Genomic DNA, 18,386 nt, shown 5'->3' with positions numbered 1-18,386 from the left:
GGTCCAAAAGGGGTCTCAGCCTTCTGTGGCCCTGCCAGCTGGGCTGGGGAGACCTTGGAATTCTTCCAAAGCCCGCGTTCTACTCCAGGTCGCAATTAAACCAGCAAACATGGTGTTTTCAACCCTCCTTGCGGTGCTTCCTTGAGTAGAGAGGGCCCAGCTTCAGAGCCCATGTGACGTGGGGTAATCAGTGAGTGCGCCCAGTTCCGAGGGACATAACTCAGCTCACACACCAAGCTATTAAAAATCTTTATTGTTAATTTTTTTTTTTCTCCAACAGATATATTTTTCATCGAAATATGGAGCCACAGCAACACCTTCACTCCTCCCGTTCAGACAGATCACGGCCATCGCTGTTACAAGAGGCAGGCCCGTGACCTTGATGAGGGCAGGCTGGGACAGAGAACACACCACTGGCCAGGACGTGGACCCTTTATGGGAGCTACAGGTACAAAGAGAGGGCAAATGGCAACACGCCATTGATGCCTGCTGGCAGATGTCACAGCCTGGGGGGAGGGCACTGGGAAAAAACTCCCCTTTCCCCAGGGGCTCAGCTGGGGCTGCAGGCCACGGAGCTGGGAGCGTGTTTGCGGATGCGCATACGCGCCACGGCTCTTGCAAGAAGATGCCACAGGCCCCTGCTGGAGTCCCCATGGTCCTTGTTCCTTGGGCACCAACAGTCTTTGCAGGGTAACCTAACCAGGTCAGCTGACCAGGGCCAGGGGCCCGCGTGTGGAGGAGGTCAGGGCCATGGATACTGTGACACGCAAGTCCTTCTGGGGCAAGGCCCAGACGATGCTCAGAGCACAGCACGACCGCCCGCATGGGCCCGAGGCAGCTCCTGTGATCCATGACAGCCCCCGCCCTGAGAAGGGGGAGATTTCGCTCCAAGGGTCTTCTCCTGGCTCTGGATACCTGGGGCAAAAAGAGGGCCTCAGCCATTTACTATCTCAGGAGAAGGGTGGAGGCCCCCGTCCCTGAGGCCTGCATCATTCTCTGCCTCCCCTCCCAGGTTCCACTCTGGTGAGAGATACAGGGAGAAGGGCAGGCTATCCCCAAGCGCACGGGGAGGACAGGGGGGAAGATCCGGGGCTTCTTCCAGCCCTTCACATACAGCTGCTCGGCAACGTGTTTCTGGGGACCTGGCTTGAGGGCCAGCCTGGTGGGACCCGCTCAGCAAAGGCCCGGCCAGCTGTCTCAGATGGCACTTCATAAATAAATGGTGACTCTGTCTATTCCAGGCTGACACAGAGAGAGACCCTTCCGGAGGCGGTGCAGTGAGGGGCACCGGCCTGGGATCCAAGAACTCCGAGGGCTGGCCAGGCCCTACTGCCCAGGGGCCCACACCTTGGGAGCCTGGCTAGCGGAGGTCAGGGCTGGGGGTTTAGAGCCAAAGGTCTCCCCAGCCTTGTGAGCCAAGCTTTGCGAGGTTCTGGGCTCCCAGGCAGAAACCTCTGCTGCACTGTGGGGTCTCAGGGCAGGGAGCAGCTCCTGCCCTTTACAGGAGGAGCCCCAGATGAGGCCTCAGGAAGTCGATCTGGAGGGAAGGGCTGAAAAGACAGCCGCCCAGAGTGGTGCCCCTCTGCTGAGCACCGGCAGCCCCAAGAGGCCCAGATGGGGATCAACAACTCCCCACCCCCACCCCCACCATGGGGAGCTGGCTGCTTGCCAACCCATGGAAGCGATGCCCATAAATCCTGCTTGGTGGTCACCTCTAAGCTCTGGTCTGCGCCTTCAGGACGGCACAAACCTCCTCGGGGGCTCTGCTTTCCAGCTGTAGACCCTGCATGAGGTCTTGGGGGTCCCCTCGCCAGGGCAGCCAGGTGCGGTCATTAAAGCAAACACGCTCTCCAGGTGGATCCCCCGCGGGGTGCGGGCAGCCCGTGGCAACGGGAGTCATGGATGAGCCAATGAGAAACCAAACACACATCTCAAAAGCCAATCAAAGGCAAACACAAACAAAACTTGGGGAAGCAGCAAGCTTTGTGTAATAAATATTGCAGAGCGCACTTGGTTTCTTTCTTTCTTTTCTTTCTTTTCAAGTCAAATATAACAACCAATGTCCCGAACCCTGTTTTCAGCATTCAAAAGAGAGAAGCTGTCGCTATCGGCAGAACACCTGCAGCCAATCAAAGAAAAAAACCATTTCCCACTAGCCGGCCAATCAAAATCCTTTTCCAGTTTAAGCAGCCAATCAGGCCTCTTCACATTCCTAAAAAGTGACCTAAATAAAGCACCAGATCTCGGAGAGCTTCCTGGGAAGCCATACACCGAGGCGCAAATTAAAAAAAAAAAAAAAAAAAAAAGTCAGAAATAAAAATAAAAGGTGTCTGTTGGTCAAGATTTAAAAATAAAAGGGTTTCTTTCTGCAGCCAATCAGGAGTCCGTCCCTTTAAGCCAATTGTAACTGCACCACCGGTGACTCCCTCGATGCCAGCCCTCTGAGTGACTGTGGGGTGGGGCGGGGTGGGGGTGTAAGGGCAGGGGGAACCGGGAAGGTCATCTGCCGCCACTCAGCTGGCCGAGGTCCTCACAGATCTCCTGGCAGCTTCCAGGGTGTTCCAAGGGGTTCACCGCTATTGCCTCCGGTCCTCCGTCTCCGACCTGGAAAACGCCATCACCACATCCTCCGCACCTGCAGACCAGGGGAAAGAACCGTCAGACCGGGCACTGCAAGGCGGCTGGGGCCGTTACAGCCTTGGTCGGCCCTAGTCCCCAGTGCTTCCACGGCAGCCCACGTCCTCTCTGGGCCTTCCTGACAGCCTGTACATGCAGGCAACCTGCCGTAGGTGGCCGGGGGCCTCGGGGTGAGGCTCCGAGGCTGGCTCAGGGCATCCACTGACAGGCTGCATGGCAAGAACCCAGGGCTGCTGGTCCTCGAGCAGGGCTCTGCTCACACCCCTTGCTCCAAGGTCACCAAAGTCAGGGGCACCGGGAACCTCCATCTTTCTTCTCAAGGTTCGTGTCTCGATCCCTTTGGATCATTAGGATTTCTAATAGCCAGCCCTCTTTGCCCAAACCCAGCACCTGCTCAAAGGAGCACAGCCGGGCCCGTTTCCAGCCTGCAGGCGGCCTGGCTTCCACCGAGATAGATAATGGCCAGAATCTTATTATTGTTATTTTTAATCATGGATTTGAGATTCTGGTCCAGACGCTCATGAAATCACTTCCTTTGTCTTGTTTTCCGTAAGACAGACTCTGACATGCAGGCAGGAAAGGCAAGAGGGAGGAGGGAAAGAGCTCAAAATACTGACCAGCTCAGCCTCCCAAAGCCCCGGGTGCAGAAGAGGCTGCAGGCCCCACCCCGCTTGTGGGCCCTGGCCCTCCCTGGGGCCTGCTGCTGTCTCCCCTTTCTCTCTCCCTCTGTCTCTCTTTCTTTATACAGTATTTTTTTTAAAGATTTTATTTATTTATTTGACAGAGATCGTAAGTAGGCAGAGAGGCAGGCAGAGAGAGAGGAAGGGAAGCAGGCTCCCCGCTGAGCAGAGAGCCCGATGCGGGGCTCGATCCCAGGACTCTGGGATCATGACCTGAGCTGAAGGCAGAGGCTTTAACCCACTGAGCCACCCAGGCACCCCTACAGTATTTTTTTTTAAGAAAAAAAATTTTTTTATTTCTAAGTCATCTCTGCCCCCAAGGCGGGGCTCAAACTCACAACCCCAAGAACGAATCCCGTGCTCTACCCACTGGGCCAGCCAGGCAACCGTCCCCTTTTTCTAACGGAGAGTTCTTGGTCACGCCCTGAACGAGAATCAGCGGCCTGCGGCCTTTCTGCCATACTTCTCTTCTGCACCGCTGGAGGCATTCTTCCCAGCAGGGGAGGATGGGAAGAGCAGACCCAGGAAAGGCCACAGAAGAGGGGGCCAGTGTGCTTGGCCCACAGCATGTGACACAGAGTCTGGGAAGGGCCGCCTCCTGCCCCGGCCCCAGGTGAGGTGTGGGCTGGTTTCCTCCACACCACAAGGGGGGCCTCCGCCTCCTCCTAACTGCCCTACCACACCAAGGGCTGGCGGAGGCCCCCAGCAGTGGGTGCTGCAGAAGGAGGGCTCGCCCACAAGGACAGAACATCAGAGATGGCCCTCACTCTGGCCACCGGTGCACCGGGATGCTGCCAAGGGGACCGCCCAACCCCCACCAGCAGCCCCCAGCACAGCTGCCATTCCTGAAAATTCCTCCAATTATCTGACTTCTTGGGATGGGGGGGGGGGTCCTTTGCTTGGGAAGCCCTACAAATCCTTCCCCTGTCTTCTTGGGAACATTCTGTTCTCACCTCGGTCCTAGGACCACGAAATATCACTGCAGGCAGAATTTTCCTAGCAACCACAGAATCCAAGATGACATCATACCCTGCACGGCAGCTGAGCCGGTCACCTACCAGATGCCGGCTCTTCCTGGGCGGGCGCCGCCTGCCCAGCTCGCGAATCAGAGGGGTCTGGCGCGGCTGGGGGAGGGGGTGGTCGGCCGCGAGCAGGGGCAGCCCACCTGCTTCTTTCCTTGCCGGCTCCGTGGGCTCTCCCTCGGGGACCTGAGGCCTCTAGACTGAGCTGCAGGCACAAAAATAGCATTGGCTGCTCTGAGAGGGAATGGTGAGCCTGCAGAGGGAACAGACCAGGGGCTGGGACTCCCCGCACCGCAGCCTGCCTGGCCTGTGTACCGGGGCTACGCTCTGAGTCAGGGACGGAAGCGACCTCCTCAAGGTCACACAGAGACTCTGAGGACTCCACTTAGGGAGACACCTGAAGCGGAAGATCTGCCAGAGCCCCCCGGTGCCACAGTGCCAGCTGGTCTCCTGTTCCCGGCAGGGGTGGGGAAACTGGGAGCTTTCATTTTTAGAGCCTCCCACTCTGCTGCTGGAGCCGGCGCGGAAAGGGCCCACAGAGCTGCTGCCCATCCTCGGCCCTGCTCCGTTCCCAAGGGACTTGCCTTTTCCAGCCCTCGCCGAGAGGGGACAGGCCCTTCCAGGGCATGGTCTGACCTGTTCTTATCATCAGCTGGCCCGCGCTTGTCATTCCACCAGGGCCTGACTGGGAACCGTGCCGGCCTCTGGGCAAGGATGTTGCTTTTCTCTCTCCTCTTCTCCATGCAGTTTGGGCCGGCAGCCTAACGGGGAGGGGGTGCTGCTCAGTGAGCTGCTATAACTGAGCTCGAACAGTTTTCGAGCTGGGGGCCTCAGGCTTGTCCCCACGGTCGCTCCTTCTCCTTTAAAGTCCAGTATGTGGCAGCTCCCTTGGGTGCTGTCCCTGCTGGCCATCACAAGGCTCAGAACAGGAAGGCCCAGCCCACTGCCTCTAGGCCGTCAGCTAGTTTCCTGGCCCGTTTTACAGATGACGCTGCATCCATCCCATTGTTAGCTCGGCTGGCACCGTCTGGACTCGGGCTCCGAGCTGCCATCCATCCCTTCCCACCTGAGGCAGGTGAGCGCGGGAGGAGAAGCTGAGCAGCCTCTCTTGTTCAACACTGTCTGACCCGCCAAAACATAAAGATAGGCATCGTGAGAAAAGATAGCACACACACACACACACACACACACGCACACGCACGCACGCACATGTCTCTTACGAATACAGATATTCATAACACCTGTGATATGCAAAAATACTCAACAAAGTACTAGCAAACAATACAGCAAGAAACAAACAGGATTCCATACTCTGAACGAGTGAGATTTATCCCAGAAATGCAAGGGTGTTTTAACACCTGAAAATCAACTGATGTAACACAGACTAACAATAGGAAAAAAGGGAGAAAAACCATGCAACTGTCTTAAAAGGCAGAGAAAACACATCTGACAAAATTTAACACCCCTTCATGGAAACACGCTCAACACACTAGTAACAGACGCGAGCTTCCTCAGTCTGATGACGGGCATTTACTAAAAACCCACAGCTGTTATCATACTTAATGGTGAAAGACTGGAAGCTCTCCCCGTTGGAGATTAGGAAGAAAAGGATGTCCTCTCCTGCCATTTCTGTTCAACGTTGTATTGAAAGTTCAATTCAGGGCAATCAGGCAGGAAAAAGAAGTAAAAGGCATCCAAATTAGAAAGGGGAAGAAGTAAACTCAATTTGCAGACAATACATATGTTGTATATAGAAAATCCTAAGGCATCCACTAAAAACTATTAGAACAAATAAATTTGCAGGATACCAGATCAATATACAAATACCATTTGTATATTTCTATACATTAGTGATGAATAATCTGCAAATGAAATTAAGAAAACAATTTCATTTACGATAGCATCAAAAATAATAAAACACCTAGGAACGAATTTAACAAATGGAGTATGGAATTTGTACTTGGAAAAGTACAAAACGTCACTGTTCAAAAGAAATTCGACACTGAAAGAAATTCTGCGCTCTTCACAGAAATTGACAAGCCGCTCCTAAAATTTGTAGGGAAGTGCAAAGGATCCAGAACAGGCAAAATCCTCTTGAGAAGGACCCACACTTTTGGATTTTGCTACAGCAAACAAGACATGGTGGGACTGGCCGTAAGGAGAGACGTATAGGCGGTGGAACAGAACAGAGTTCAGAAAGAAACCCTCCCGCTTAGGTCAGTTACGTTTTGACAAAGGTATCAAGACAATAGGGTGGGAAAGAAGTGAACAGAAGGTTTTGGGACAACCGGATAGTCACACGTCAAGGATGAAGCTGGCCCCTTACCTCGCACCGTATACAGAAATTCACTCAAAAGGCACCAAAGACCCACAGGTAAGTGCTAAGATTATAAAACTCTTACCAGGAAACAAGGGAGTAAACCTTCATGACTAGGAAATGATTTCTCAGGCATGACATCCTAAGCATAAGCAATAAAGGAAAAAATAAACTGGGCTTTCTCGAATTTAGAAACATTTATGCTTCAAAGGTTACTACCCAAAAAGTGAAAAGATGGGGGGCACCTGGCTGGCTCGGTCAGAGGGGCCTGTGACTCTTGATCTCAGGGTGCTGAGTTCGAGCCCCACATTGGGTTTAGAGATTACATAAATAAATAAACCTAAAAAAAAAAAAAGGCCTTAAAAAATAAAATTAAAACAATTACAATGAGAAGACTTACTATTAAAAAAAGTGGAAAGGCGGGGCGCCTGGGTGGCTCAGTGGGTTAAAGCCTCTGCCTTCAGCTCGGGTCATGATCTCAGAGTCCTGCGATCGAGTCCCACATCGGGCTCTCTGCTCGGCGGGGGGCCTGCTTTCCCCCTCCCTCTGCCTGCCTCTCTGCCTACTTGTGATCTCTCTCTCTCTGTCAAATAAATAAAATCTTAAAAAAAAAAAAAAAAAGAGTTTCTAGAAAAAAAAAATGGAAAGGCAACCAATAGACTGGGAGAAAATATTTGCAAGTCATATGTCTGTTCAGGGACCAGTACCTAGAATATATAAATAACACAGCTCCATAATAATAAAAAGCCAACTCAATTTTTAAAACGGGCAAAGAACTTGAATAGAGATTTCTCCAAAGATGTAAGAATGGTCAGCAAGCCCGAGAAAAGATGCTCTAGATCATTAGTCACTATGGAAATGCGAATCGAATGAGACAACACTTCACACCCACTAGCATGGCTGGAATCAAAAAGTGACAATGACAGGAGTTAGGGCGGAGGAGGAAAGGCTGGAACCCTCATACATTGGTGGGGGAATGCCAAATGGTGCGGCTCCCAAGCCCACTCTACCCTCAGCCTTCCCCACCTCGGTGACAGGACCGCCATCCTCCAGCCGCTCAAAAACCCCAGGTGGGGAGTAACTGCCTGATCCCCCACCCCCACCCTCGTGTGCGTGCACATACATACACTCTGTGTACAGCACATCAGCAAATCTCACGGCTCTACTTCTTTTATTTTTTTTAAAGATTTTATTTATTTGAGAGAGACAGAGAGAGAACAGGGTGGGGAAGAGGGGGAGGGAGAGAGAATTCCAAGCAGGCTCCACACTGAGCACAGAGCCTACACAGGCTCGATCTCACAACCCCCAGACCACAACCCCAGTCAAAATCAAGAGCCAGACACCCAACGGACTGAGCTACCCAGATGCCCCTCTTATTTTTTTTTAAGTGTTTCTGTTTTCATTTTGTTTAGTTATTGCTACACCAACGTGGGGCTCATACAACCCTGAGATTAAGAGTCATGTATGTGCTCTTCCAACTGAGGCAGCCAGGTGTCTGACATTGGCTCTACTTTTTAATTAATTAATTAATTGATTAATTAATTTATAAGAGAAAGAGAGAGCATGAGTGAGAGCACAAGCAGGGGTGGGGGAGGCGGGAGGGGTAAAGGGAGAGGGAGAGAGAATCTTAAGCAGACTCTGTGCTCAGCAGAGCCCAACACGGGGCTCAATCTCATGACCCCAAGGTCACAACCTGAGCTGAAATCAAGAGTCGGACGCTCAACCACTGCAGACTGAACCAGCCCGGTGCCCCGGCTCTACTCTTCAACTAGATCCTGACACCACTATTCTCCACCACCACCCAGTCCAGGCTACCACCATCCCTCCCTAGCTTCCTGTACCTTTTCTGGATCTCCCCACTCTGGCCCTTCATTGTCCATTGTCCACACAGCAGTCAGAAAGAAGTTCTTAAAAACATAAGTCAGACCTTGCCACTTCTTTGCTTAAAACTCTCCAAAGGTTTCTTAATGTAAGATTTCTCATCGCACTCAAAGCAAACTGAACTCCATGCCTGACCTGTAAGACCCAACATGCTCTGGCCTCTGGTGGCCTCTTCATCTCCTTTTATACACACTCCCTCCTCACTCCACTCCAGCCCCATGGGCCTCCTGGGCTCTCTGTCCTACAGGCACAAGTAACTTGGTACCTCAGGACCTTTGCACTTGCTGTTTCCTTTGCCTCAGTGCTCTTCCCCAAGTTCGTGTCACAGCTCTTGCACTTCATGCCAGTGTCTGGGGAAAATCAGTTCCTCAGGCCCTCCCTGACCACAGCTTCTAAAACAGTGCCCTGTGCCAGTCCCTCGGGGGGCTGTAACCTGCTTCAGCGTGACCTATGGAGTTATATATTGTTGTGATCTGACTCCCCATTAGAAAACACATTCCACGAACTGGGGACTTTATCCTGTTCACTCACAAATTCGCAGCACCTGGAGAGTTCCTGGGACCCAAGATGAATCCTCACTTAATACATGAGGAGCCTGATGCTCAGATTGACGAAGCAACTTGGTGAGTCAGTGGCCCAGGGAGGAAGTCTGTGCCTCCGTGCCTTCCCCTCTCCCACACACCGCCATTCCTCCTCAGGGGAAGCCAATAACTGACCTGCTCCGGTCTCCCAGAGCACTGTGGCAGCCCAGGCTTCCCAACAGAGACTGGAGCCATCCCTCTGCCCCTATCAGAATGGAACCAAGACCCAGGATTTAAAAACCACCACCAAAACAGCTCTGGGAGACTTGGAGAGAATTCAGCATGGAACCCACAGCACCATCCTGGGAGGACAGCGGAGCCCAGGCCCCTGCCTCCTACCCCCAGCTCGCTGCCTGGCCTAGAGCTCTGCCAGACGTCTCCCTAGTCCCCTGGTTCACCTGCTGTGGAAACGGGGCCCAGGCGCGGGTGAGAGCACAGCTCTCCGCACCAGGCAGGGCACCGTCCCACACCCCACGCCAGCTCTGACCCTTTAACAGAGTGCAGTCAAGTGACAGGGCAGAGAGAAATGACAACTCTGCAGCTTAGAAAAGAGAAGCTGGCCTCCCCGCCGGGGGCGGGAGACAGACAATGGGCTCACTGGTCTGTTTGCAAGCTCAGGGTGAACTCGGAGCAGCAGAATCGAAAGCCCAGAACAGGCTCCACACACCAGCACCCACAACACCGCAGCAGTGTCCCAGCTTACGGAGGGGACCTGCACCGGCCCTCAAGAAGCACGCCTCTCTACAGGGGCAGAGGGCCGAGGGCACGGGGCCGCATGGTATGGAGAACACCCCAGGGGCACACACATAACCACCAGTGTCTGGACAATTCCTCTTGCTATTTGAGGCTCTAACATATAGTCTTCCAAAGGTCTTTTCATCAATATATAAGCACCTCAATATGCTTTCTGAATTGCCAGAACACTGTCCTGGCAGCCGTCTGCTTCCAGCAGGCCTGGTGATCACAATGAAAAAGAACAGCAAAGAGGAGCACAGAGGTAGGCGCAGCCCCGAGGCTGATGTGGAGAGGGTGCACGTGGCCTATGGCACAATCCCGGCTGGAGAGATCCTAGCAGAGCCCCTCACCCTTTTCCAGGCAAGGAAGAGCTTAAAATGCAGTGACCCTGGAGCACAAGCTTCTGGGCAGCTGAGCACTGCTCGGGACCCCACCCGCCCTCTCCAGGAGAGACCCTGCCAGAGAGAGGCAGGCACAGGGCAGGGGGGAGAGGGACAAGGCCTCCCAGGCAGCTCTGATGTGCTGATCTCGCAGTTTGTGCCCACATTCCACCGAGTGCCTGGTTGCAGGGGCACAGACGGAGCCCGAGAGCTCTTCCGGCTCCGGATGCTGCAAAGACCGCTCAGAAAAGGCACTCAAAGGTGGCTGGGGAAGGAGACAGCTCTCAGGGCAGGCCCTGCCTCGAAATCAACACATGATCCGGGAAGCCTGGTCCAGCTCCCAGAGGCGGCCGGCCCCGGGCCTCACGGTCCGGGCTGCAGCCCTGCACAGACGTCACTGGAATAAAGAGGGACTCCCAGGAACAGCATCCGTCTCTGGCGGGGGTGTCCCCATCACCCAACCTGGAGCCATGAGCTCCTGCAGGCCCCGCCTCCCACAAGCGCGGGGTGGAGTCTCTGAAACCCCTGCGGCCCAGCGCCACAGCTTCCTGCGACTACCCAGAATCCAGGATTCCAGGATCAGGGAGCTCCTGACCTCCGAAGGGGCCTCACATCTTCCTTGTGAGAGTGAGCAGCTAGGGGCTGGAAAACTCTAGAAATGGAACCCGAAACCTCAGAGGCTTCAAATTCCCATGGCTGCTGGACACCAGAGATGACAAAGGAAGCTGGCTTCCAAGAAGGGCTTCCAGACAGTCCCGGGCCTCTGACCTGTCAAGCCCGGCCATCCTCCCCACGCACAGCTGGCGGACTAGAGAGGAAACGTGGCCACAAGCTCCAAAGTGCCCGGGGTAACTCCTGCCTCCCCGTTCTGCCCCTTCTCTGATTTTCGGTGGCAGTCCTTCCTCCTGAGCCCCAGGAGCTTGCTGCTGATAGGAACTAGGGTCTGCTACCCAGCTACCCAAGATGGCAGTGGTTCAGCTCCCGGCTCCTGGGAGATGAGCTGGGCAGCAAGGCTTCTGGAAAAACAGGTCCCAGACCCTCCTCCAAGGCGGGAATTTTCCATGGGGATGGGGCTCCAGCACTGCCTGGGCTAGGCCTCCTCCCAGACAAACCCGCTGGGTGGCAGACACTGTTTTTAGCAGCCCGGGGGGTTCTATACCTCTCTGAGCTGGTGCCCAAGGTTCCCAGGGGATGGCTTTTACCTAGAGACAGCACGATGCTGGTTGCCATGGGGACAGTGGCCACAGATCCAAGGTCCCTGCAGCCAAACCAGGCTCCAGGCTGACAACCACATCACCAGGCACTCAGGCTGCCCGAAGGTGAGCACATGGCACCAGATGTGGGGCGGGCTCCTAGCAGATGTGCTGGGCCTCCTGACCAGCCAGTGAGGGCCTCCCTGGGCTTAGGCTCCCTCGGTGGACCCTGGCACCCCGGCACCCGGGCCTGGGTCTGACCCTGCCTACCTGGGCAACGTGCGTGCACACCCACCTCCGTTTTCTCATCTGTGAAATGCAACGGATCCCACCTAGCCCGCCCACCTGACCGGCGGGGAAGACATCGGCAGCGAAAAGCATCATAAACAGCTTCGGAGGGGGGGTGGGGGTGTCACAACTTGGAGTTCTAGTACACCTGCTCTGTTCTAGTCCTAGGCAAGCTCCCTCAAACCCACCTCACACCTTCCCACCCTCCCATGCCCCATACCCAACACAGACACTCCCTACCTCTGGGCTTGTTTTCCCAAATGAGGTATTTGTTTTCCTCAAATTCTTCGGTCCCCCCCACCCCGACCAAAAAAAATGTAAGCTCTCCTAGACCAGAGAGCTTGGCTGTATGCAGAAGAGACAGAATTCGGGAGGAGTGGGTGGGAGTGGTCAGGAATGACCAGGTCTTCATCTAAAACCCTGGTATATTCTCAAATTCAAGAGGCCATCAGAATCACCCCTGGGAGAGGGGGGCTATTTCAAATGCAGATTCCCAGGCTCGCCTGGCTGGCATTCTGATTCAGTAGAGCTGGCGGGGGGGCAGGAGTCTGCATTTTTAACAAATTATCCGTGGCGATTTAGGGGTGGTGGTCTGTGGCCTGTACACTGAGAGCTCAATGCTACAGACTGGCCCTTGACCCCCACCCCCAGCCCTGAGCTGATGTCCCTTGTCCACCAGCATTCTGAAAGGGATCTCTGTTCTCCCACTTCCGTTTCCTCACTGATCCCAGGCCCTTGGCAATCTGGCTCCCAGCCGGGGCTCCGCAGATACTGTTTTAGGAAAGTCACCACTGACCCTTTTTTTTTTTTTTAAGATTTTATTTATTCGACAGATAGAGATCACAAGTAGGCAGAGAGGCAGGCAGAGAGAGAGGAGGAAGCAGGCTCCCCGCTGAGCAGAAAGCCCGATGCGGGGCTGGATCCCAGGACCCTGGGATCATGACCTGAGCCGAAGGCAGAGGCTTTAACCCACTGAGCCACCCAGGCGCCCCAACCACTGACCCTTTCATGACAAGCCTGGGGGGACCCTGATAATGACCCTGCTGCCACTCCCCTCCTTCCAGAACTGTACTATGTCCCCCGCTGCCTTCAGCGCTGTGCTCACTGGGCTCTGTCCTCCCCTCACTCTGCCTGCTCTCCCCTTGCGACCTTCCCAGGACTCCCTGCCTCCCCCGGCCCACACTCCTGCACCTGAGCTCTGATCTGGCTCCCACCCTGCCAGACACCCCAGGAGCTCCCCTTCCTGCCTCTCCGCTGCTCAGACCAGGTGCCTCTTGCCCTGGGCCCCGAGTCTCCAGTCCTACCCCCACCTGGTCACCCTGCCTGCAGGTCCTGGTCCTGAATGTCCAGCCTCTGAAAAATAGCATCACTTCACATGTGGGTGTCCCTGCGACCTTCCAGGTCACCCCGTGACCTGCCTTACCTTTGTCCTGCGACCTCTCCCCAGCGCTCACCCTAAGTGGATGACAATCTGACCTAGCCATCCCTCCCCTTTGGATCTGTGGGGACCCCTTGCAGTCCTCAGGTTGGACTCTGTCCAGAGCCCACGTGCCTTTCCCGCCAGCCACCACCCATCTGGCCACCACCACATCAATCTTTTAAGGGGACACAAAGACACCCAACACTCATGCTGGGCAGGCTCCAGAGGCTTCCTCCAATTCTCCCCTCTGCCACACACGTTCCCACACACCCATCAGGGCTTCGGCAAACAGCACCTTTCCTCTGTGGCTTTCTGGGTGGGCTTCCCTTCCCTCAGGATGAGTCACACGGCGATCTGCGCATTTGTTCATGTCTGTCCACCCTGCCGGACTGGCGGCTCGAGGGCGGGAACTGTCACCTGGCACTGCACTCGGCACACGGATGGATGGGCCAAAGAGAGCGACACTGTCCCATCTGCGCTGGACTGAGCGGACCCCTGACACCCCGCTCCAAGACAGAGATCTGCCTTTGATGGCGTGTTGGGAAGTCAATGCAGTGTTGCCCAAGGGGCCGTGAGACCTCTGAGGCCCTGTTCTGGTTCTGTGCACTAGAACCCATGAGGCTGGGTAAGGAAGGGTCAAAGCAGCCCTTCCCAGGCCAGGACCAGAGGCTGCACGGGGCAACGGGCCCTGCTTTTCAGCACGCCCCTGACCCGGACTTGGGATGCCTTTTCTTCTTTTTTTTTTCTTTCTTTTTTAATTTATTTGAGAGAGAGAGCGAGCATGAAAGGGGCGAGGGGCAGAGGGAGAAGCCGGCTCCCTGATGAGCAGAGGGCCTGATGTGCGACTTGATCCTGGCCTCCAGGATCATGACCTGAGCCGAAGGCAGTTGCTTAACCAACTGAGCCACCCGGGTGCCCTGGGATTTCTTACTGTGACCTGGGTTTTCACATACCCAATCCTTCCGATTGACTTTTCAGTCTGATTCCTGATCTTCTGGGTTCAATTTTATTATTACTAGGTTACAGGTAATTCTCATCTAAGTGTTGATTAAAGTTAAAAAAAAAAATCTTCTTGTCCCATAGACTGGAATTCTCCCGAGTCCCAACTGCCGTTTCAGCCCAGAGCCTGCCAGCGCCGGGAGACTCTGGGAGAAGCCTGGGAGCTCCACCTGGGAGAAGAGAGGACGCAGAACCCCCAGCAGACGGTCCCCGCTCATACAGGACTTGACTTCTGGAGGCCCGGTCTGCACAAGGATTCAGGAAAACTCCAGCTCTGTGCCCGAAGCTGGACTAGGGGCTGCACATGTCACTGGGAACACAGCACAGATCTGGGTCCCAAAGGGGTCCTGATAATGTGACAGCGGCTACACTGCAGAAGAGGCTGCAGGGAGCTCCGCAGCAAGAGGAGGGGCCCCGGCTGAGCCCGGAAGGAGCCAGAGAGGGCTGCGTGGAGGAAGTACGAGAGCAGAAGCTGGAGGGCGTGGGACAGGGCTCCAGGAAGAAGGCTGGCTGTGGAACAGGTCCCACGGTGCCAGCATCTTGCCGGGGGCTCGAGAGGGCCACGAAGAGGGGAATGAGTAGAGGAGGGCAGCCCCTTGGTCAGCCGTGAAGCCTGTGTGGTGGTGGGCCCTCCCCCGGTGTCACAGGCTTCCCCGGGTGTGCCTGGGACCACAAGTATTTTAACAAGGTTCCCAGTGTAACCCTGAGACCAAATGACCTATTTTAGGCTCCCTGGCAGCATACCCTGAGCAGCAGCTTTGGCTTCCAAGGTGGAAAGCCAGAAGAGCCCTGGGACAGCCCAGCTGGCTCCAGGCTGGGGCCTTCCCTGGAAAGTCTCTTGGAGAAAGAGTGTGATCAGACCGAGGCTGGAACAGACCTGAGCCGCCAGCGTGCCAGCACTGTGGCTCCTGGGGCCAAGAAGGGGAGCGGTGGCAGGCCAGGGGAGGGCCTGGGAGGCCCCGGGGCAGGGCAGGGACAGAAGCCTCCTTCACAAAAGGGGCCAAGTCTAGACCAGTGCCCGGGACACCTAAACAAGAGCCTATCCACGGCGCCGCACGAGGACGAGAGTTCTGCAAGCACATTGTCCTGGGGAGGCTCAGCAGAGTGCCAGCGGGGGCTGGGGACCGGCCCTCGCTGGGCACGCCATCCCCTAGCTAGAGTGTGCAGAGAACCAGCACATTCAAAGGCACCTTGGGGGAAGGGCCCAGGACTAAAAGGCAGCCAAAAACGCCAAATGATTTCTGCACCTTAACTGATGTATTAATTGCCTAAATCACCCCTGTTCCTCAGATAAAACTCAGTACTGCTTAAAAACGCACATGAACTTAAAGCCACTCCTAGAATTCATCTTAAAATAAATGAAGAGGAAGGGTTACCAGTGAGGATGGATGCTGGGTGCTGGCCACACCCGGGTTCCCGCCCCCATGGCTGGGCCGCCCAGCACTAGACCAACCCTCTCCAGGCCTGTCCCCTCCTCTCTGAGGCGGGGCAGTGACAGCACCTGCCTCAGGACTGTCACGGGGACTCACTGGGGTCACACTTGTGTGCTACCTACAAGAAAGCCGGCACACAGGAGGAGCTCAGTAAGTGTGTGCTGTTACTGTAATTAATAGCAAAAATGAGAAGGAAACGTACAAAGGAAAAAGGACTGGTTAACGAATTATGGCACAGCCAGGAGGGCTGCACGTTAAGCAATCACTAAAATGTTTTCTTCAAAACTGTTTTAAAATACTATAAAATTGGGGACACCTGGGTGGCTCAGGTGGTTAAGTACCCGCCTTCGACTTGGTCATGATCCCGGGGTCCTTGGCTGGAGCCCCGCATTGGGCTCCCTGCTCAACAGAGAGCCTGCTTCTCCCTCTGCCTGCTACTCTGCCTACTTGTGTTCTCTCTTTAACAAATAAATAAAATCTGTAAAAAATAAAAAAAAAATACTATAATATCATCGGGGCGCCTGGATGGCTTTGTCAGTTGAAGCGTCTGCTTTCGGCTCAGGTCATGATCCCGGGGTCCCGGGTTCAAGCCCTGCATCAGTCTCCCTGCTCAGTGGGGGGGCCTGCTTCTCCCTCTGCCTCTGCTGCTCCCCCTGCTTGTTCTCTTTATCTCAAATAAACAAAATCTTTTAAAAAATACTATAAAATTAATCATAAGTAAAACATGCATGTTAAAATGGATATTAAATGTTTATACTGTATGGTCCCAAATTTATGATATAAATATGAGCCTATTTTTTAAAAAATATTTTATTTATTTATTTATTTATTTATTTGTCCGCGAGAGAGAGTGAGCGAGCGAGCCAGCACAAGCAAGTGCACAAGCAGGGATCTGCGGGCTCTCCGCTGAGCAAAGAGCTCGGCGCAGAACCCGATCCCAGGACCCCAGGATCATGACCTGAGCTGAAGGCAGACACTTAATGGACTGAGACACCCAGGCGCCCCAGAATGTATTTTAAAGCTACAAGCGAGATGCCTGGCTGCCCTTAATACCTCCCTGAAGGGGGAAGGAAGTGAACATGGAGATGGGGAGCTGACGGAGCAAAACCAGGGAGGGCAGAGCCGCTGCCATCACTGGCCACTGGTCACCGCTGAGGCCTAGTGACCTGGGTCTTCACCCCAGCTTCGGTGACCTTGTAGTTTTGGGTGTACCCGGCTGCCCGATACAAGCCTGTGTTAAAAGGCTGATGGGTACTTGACCAGGAGGTAACAGTGCTCGTAGCCGAGTGGTCGGGTTCAATCCGTCCAGCTTTTCTGCTGCTTCTCCCTTTCCCCACTTTCTACAATGACTGTGTGTTATCTTATGACCAGGAAAGAAGATCAACATGTGTTATGCACAAAGTAGCACCAGCGATAAGGAATGAACTCAGCATTCCATCAAGCTTGCTTTTTGGAAGCTACAGCTCTGACCCCCCACACCTCCAGCTGGCTTTCTCAGCGAGGTGACTGTCCCAGAGAGGTACTGATCTCCTCTGGCTCAGAGGCAGTCCTGCCTGGCTGTCAGGTCTGCTAGGCCATCCTGGGGGAGCAGGAGACAGTGCTCTGAGAATTGAGCACTTGCCTTTCTGGGGGACAGTGGGCCCTTGGACCCACAGCCTGGTCCATTCATTTGTCCAAGCGTGCCCTGGGCCTTGTGGGGGCCCAGCCCCAGAAATACAAAGGGGTAAGCCACAAGCCCAGGATGAAGAGGCTCAGAGTTGCTCAAGAGAAGACCAGGAGACAGTGTGGGGAGAAGCATGGCTGGGGCGCATGTGTGTGATGGTAAGTAACCACAGGAGGGCCTGGCCCAGCCTGTGAGATGCAGGAGACGGCTGCGGGTCAGGGCTGAGCTCCCGGCAGCCCAGAGGCAAATGCAGAGACACAAGGACCAGCCCCAGACAGGAGCTGAAAGCCATTTGCTATGGCTGTTTACAGGGCATGAGGTCACACGTCCGGGGATCTTGCTGATCACGTTAGGGGGCCGGATTTCAACCACAGGGCAGTAAGGAGCCACTGAACGATTTTAAGTCAGGGAAAGACCTGCTGAGGTAGGGGTAGGAAGTACACTGGAGGGGCAAGGTAAGAAGTCAAGATGCCAGGAACTGTCTGCAGGGATCAAGACAAACATGAATACGGGCTCTAAACACACTGAGGGTTCAAACCAGGCCGGAGAAGACAGAGCAGATCTGAAGAGCAAAAGGCAGAAGAATCACAAGCACTTGGTAACTTACTAGACACTTGGGTCTCCAAAGAGGAGTCCCCGGCGCACTGGGTGTGTGGTGATATGTCTGGCACTGAGAACACAGGCGCAGGAACAGATCCGTGGGGAGAGCATGAACCCCGGATCTGAGTGTGGCTTGTCTGGGGTGAGATGGTCAGGAGGAGTCACGTGCAAAGTTCTGGGGGTCAGGAGAGGGTCTGGGTTGAGGGTGTATATTTGGAGGACATCGACCAGAGCCCGTGAGACCTGCGGGGGGTGGTGTGACAGATGGGAGGGCCGAAGGTGGAAGGCATCAGTGTGGTGTGGGAAAAGGAGCACTCGAGGACAGTGAGCGGAGGAGGCAGAAGATGAGGCCGGGGCAGACGGAGAGACACAAAGAGGTGTACTGCTGGGGACGAGGGAGGGAAAGGTGGGCTTCCAGAAGGAGACTGTCAGGGGGGTTTCAGACCGGCAGAAGCCAGGCAGGCCCACGGCTCAGTGCTGGCTAGGGAGCCCCTTACAGTGCAGGCCCACGCACGCAGCATGGCCCCGGCACCAGCCCGGACCCAGCAGATACCGCA

General features: G+C 54.8%; 1 protein-coding gene across 2 annotated transcripts in view; it reads right to left on the bottom strand.

Moving 5' to 3' along the window:
• Positions 1-283: 283 nt before the first annotated feature.
• Positions 284-18,386, bottom strand: part of LOC111154643 (catenin beta interacting protein 1) — a 47,550-nt gene continuing 29,447 nt past the window's right edge. For both annotated transcript variants that reach the window (XM_022514405.1, XM_022514406.1), the window contains exon 5: positions 284-2,635. In XM_022514405.1, coding sequence (XP_022370113.1) covers positions 2,577-2,635 — 59 coding nt within the window. In that variant the 3' untranslated portion in view covers positions 284-2,576. The remainder of the gene's footprint in view (positions 2,636-18,386) is intronic.

This window comes from Enhydra lutris, unplaced genomic scaffold (genome assembly GCF_002288905.1).
Source record: "Enhydra lutris kenyoni isolate GAN:26980312 unplaced genomic scaffold, ASM228890v2 scaffoldscaffold38, whole genome shotgun sequence".
NCBI classification, from domain to species: domain Eukaryota; kingdom Metazoa; phylum Chordata; class Mammalia; order Carnivora; family Mustelidae; genus Enhydra; species Enhydra lutris.
This window is presented reverse-complemented; position numbering and strand designations above follow the sequence as displayed.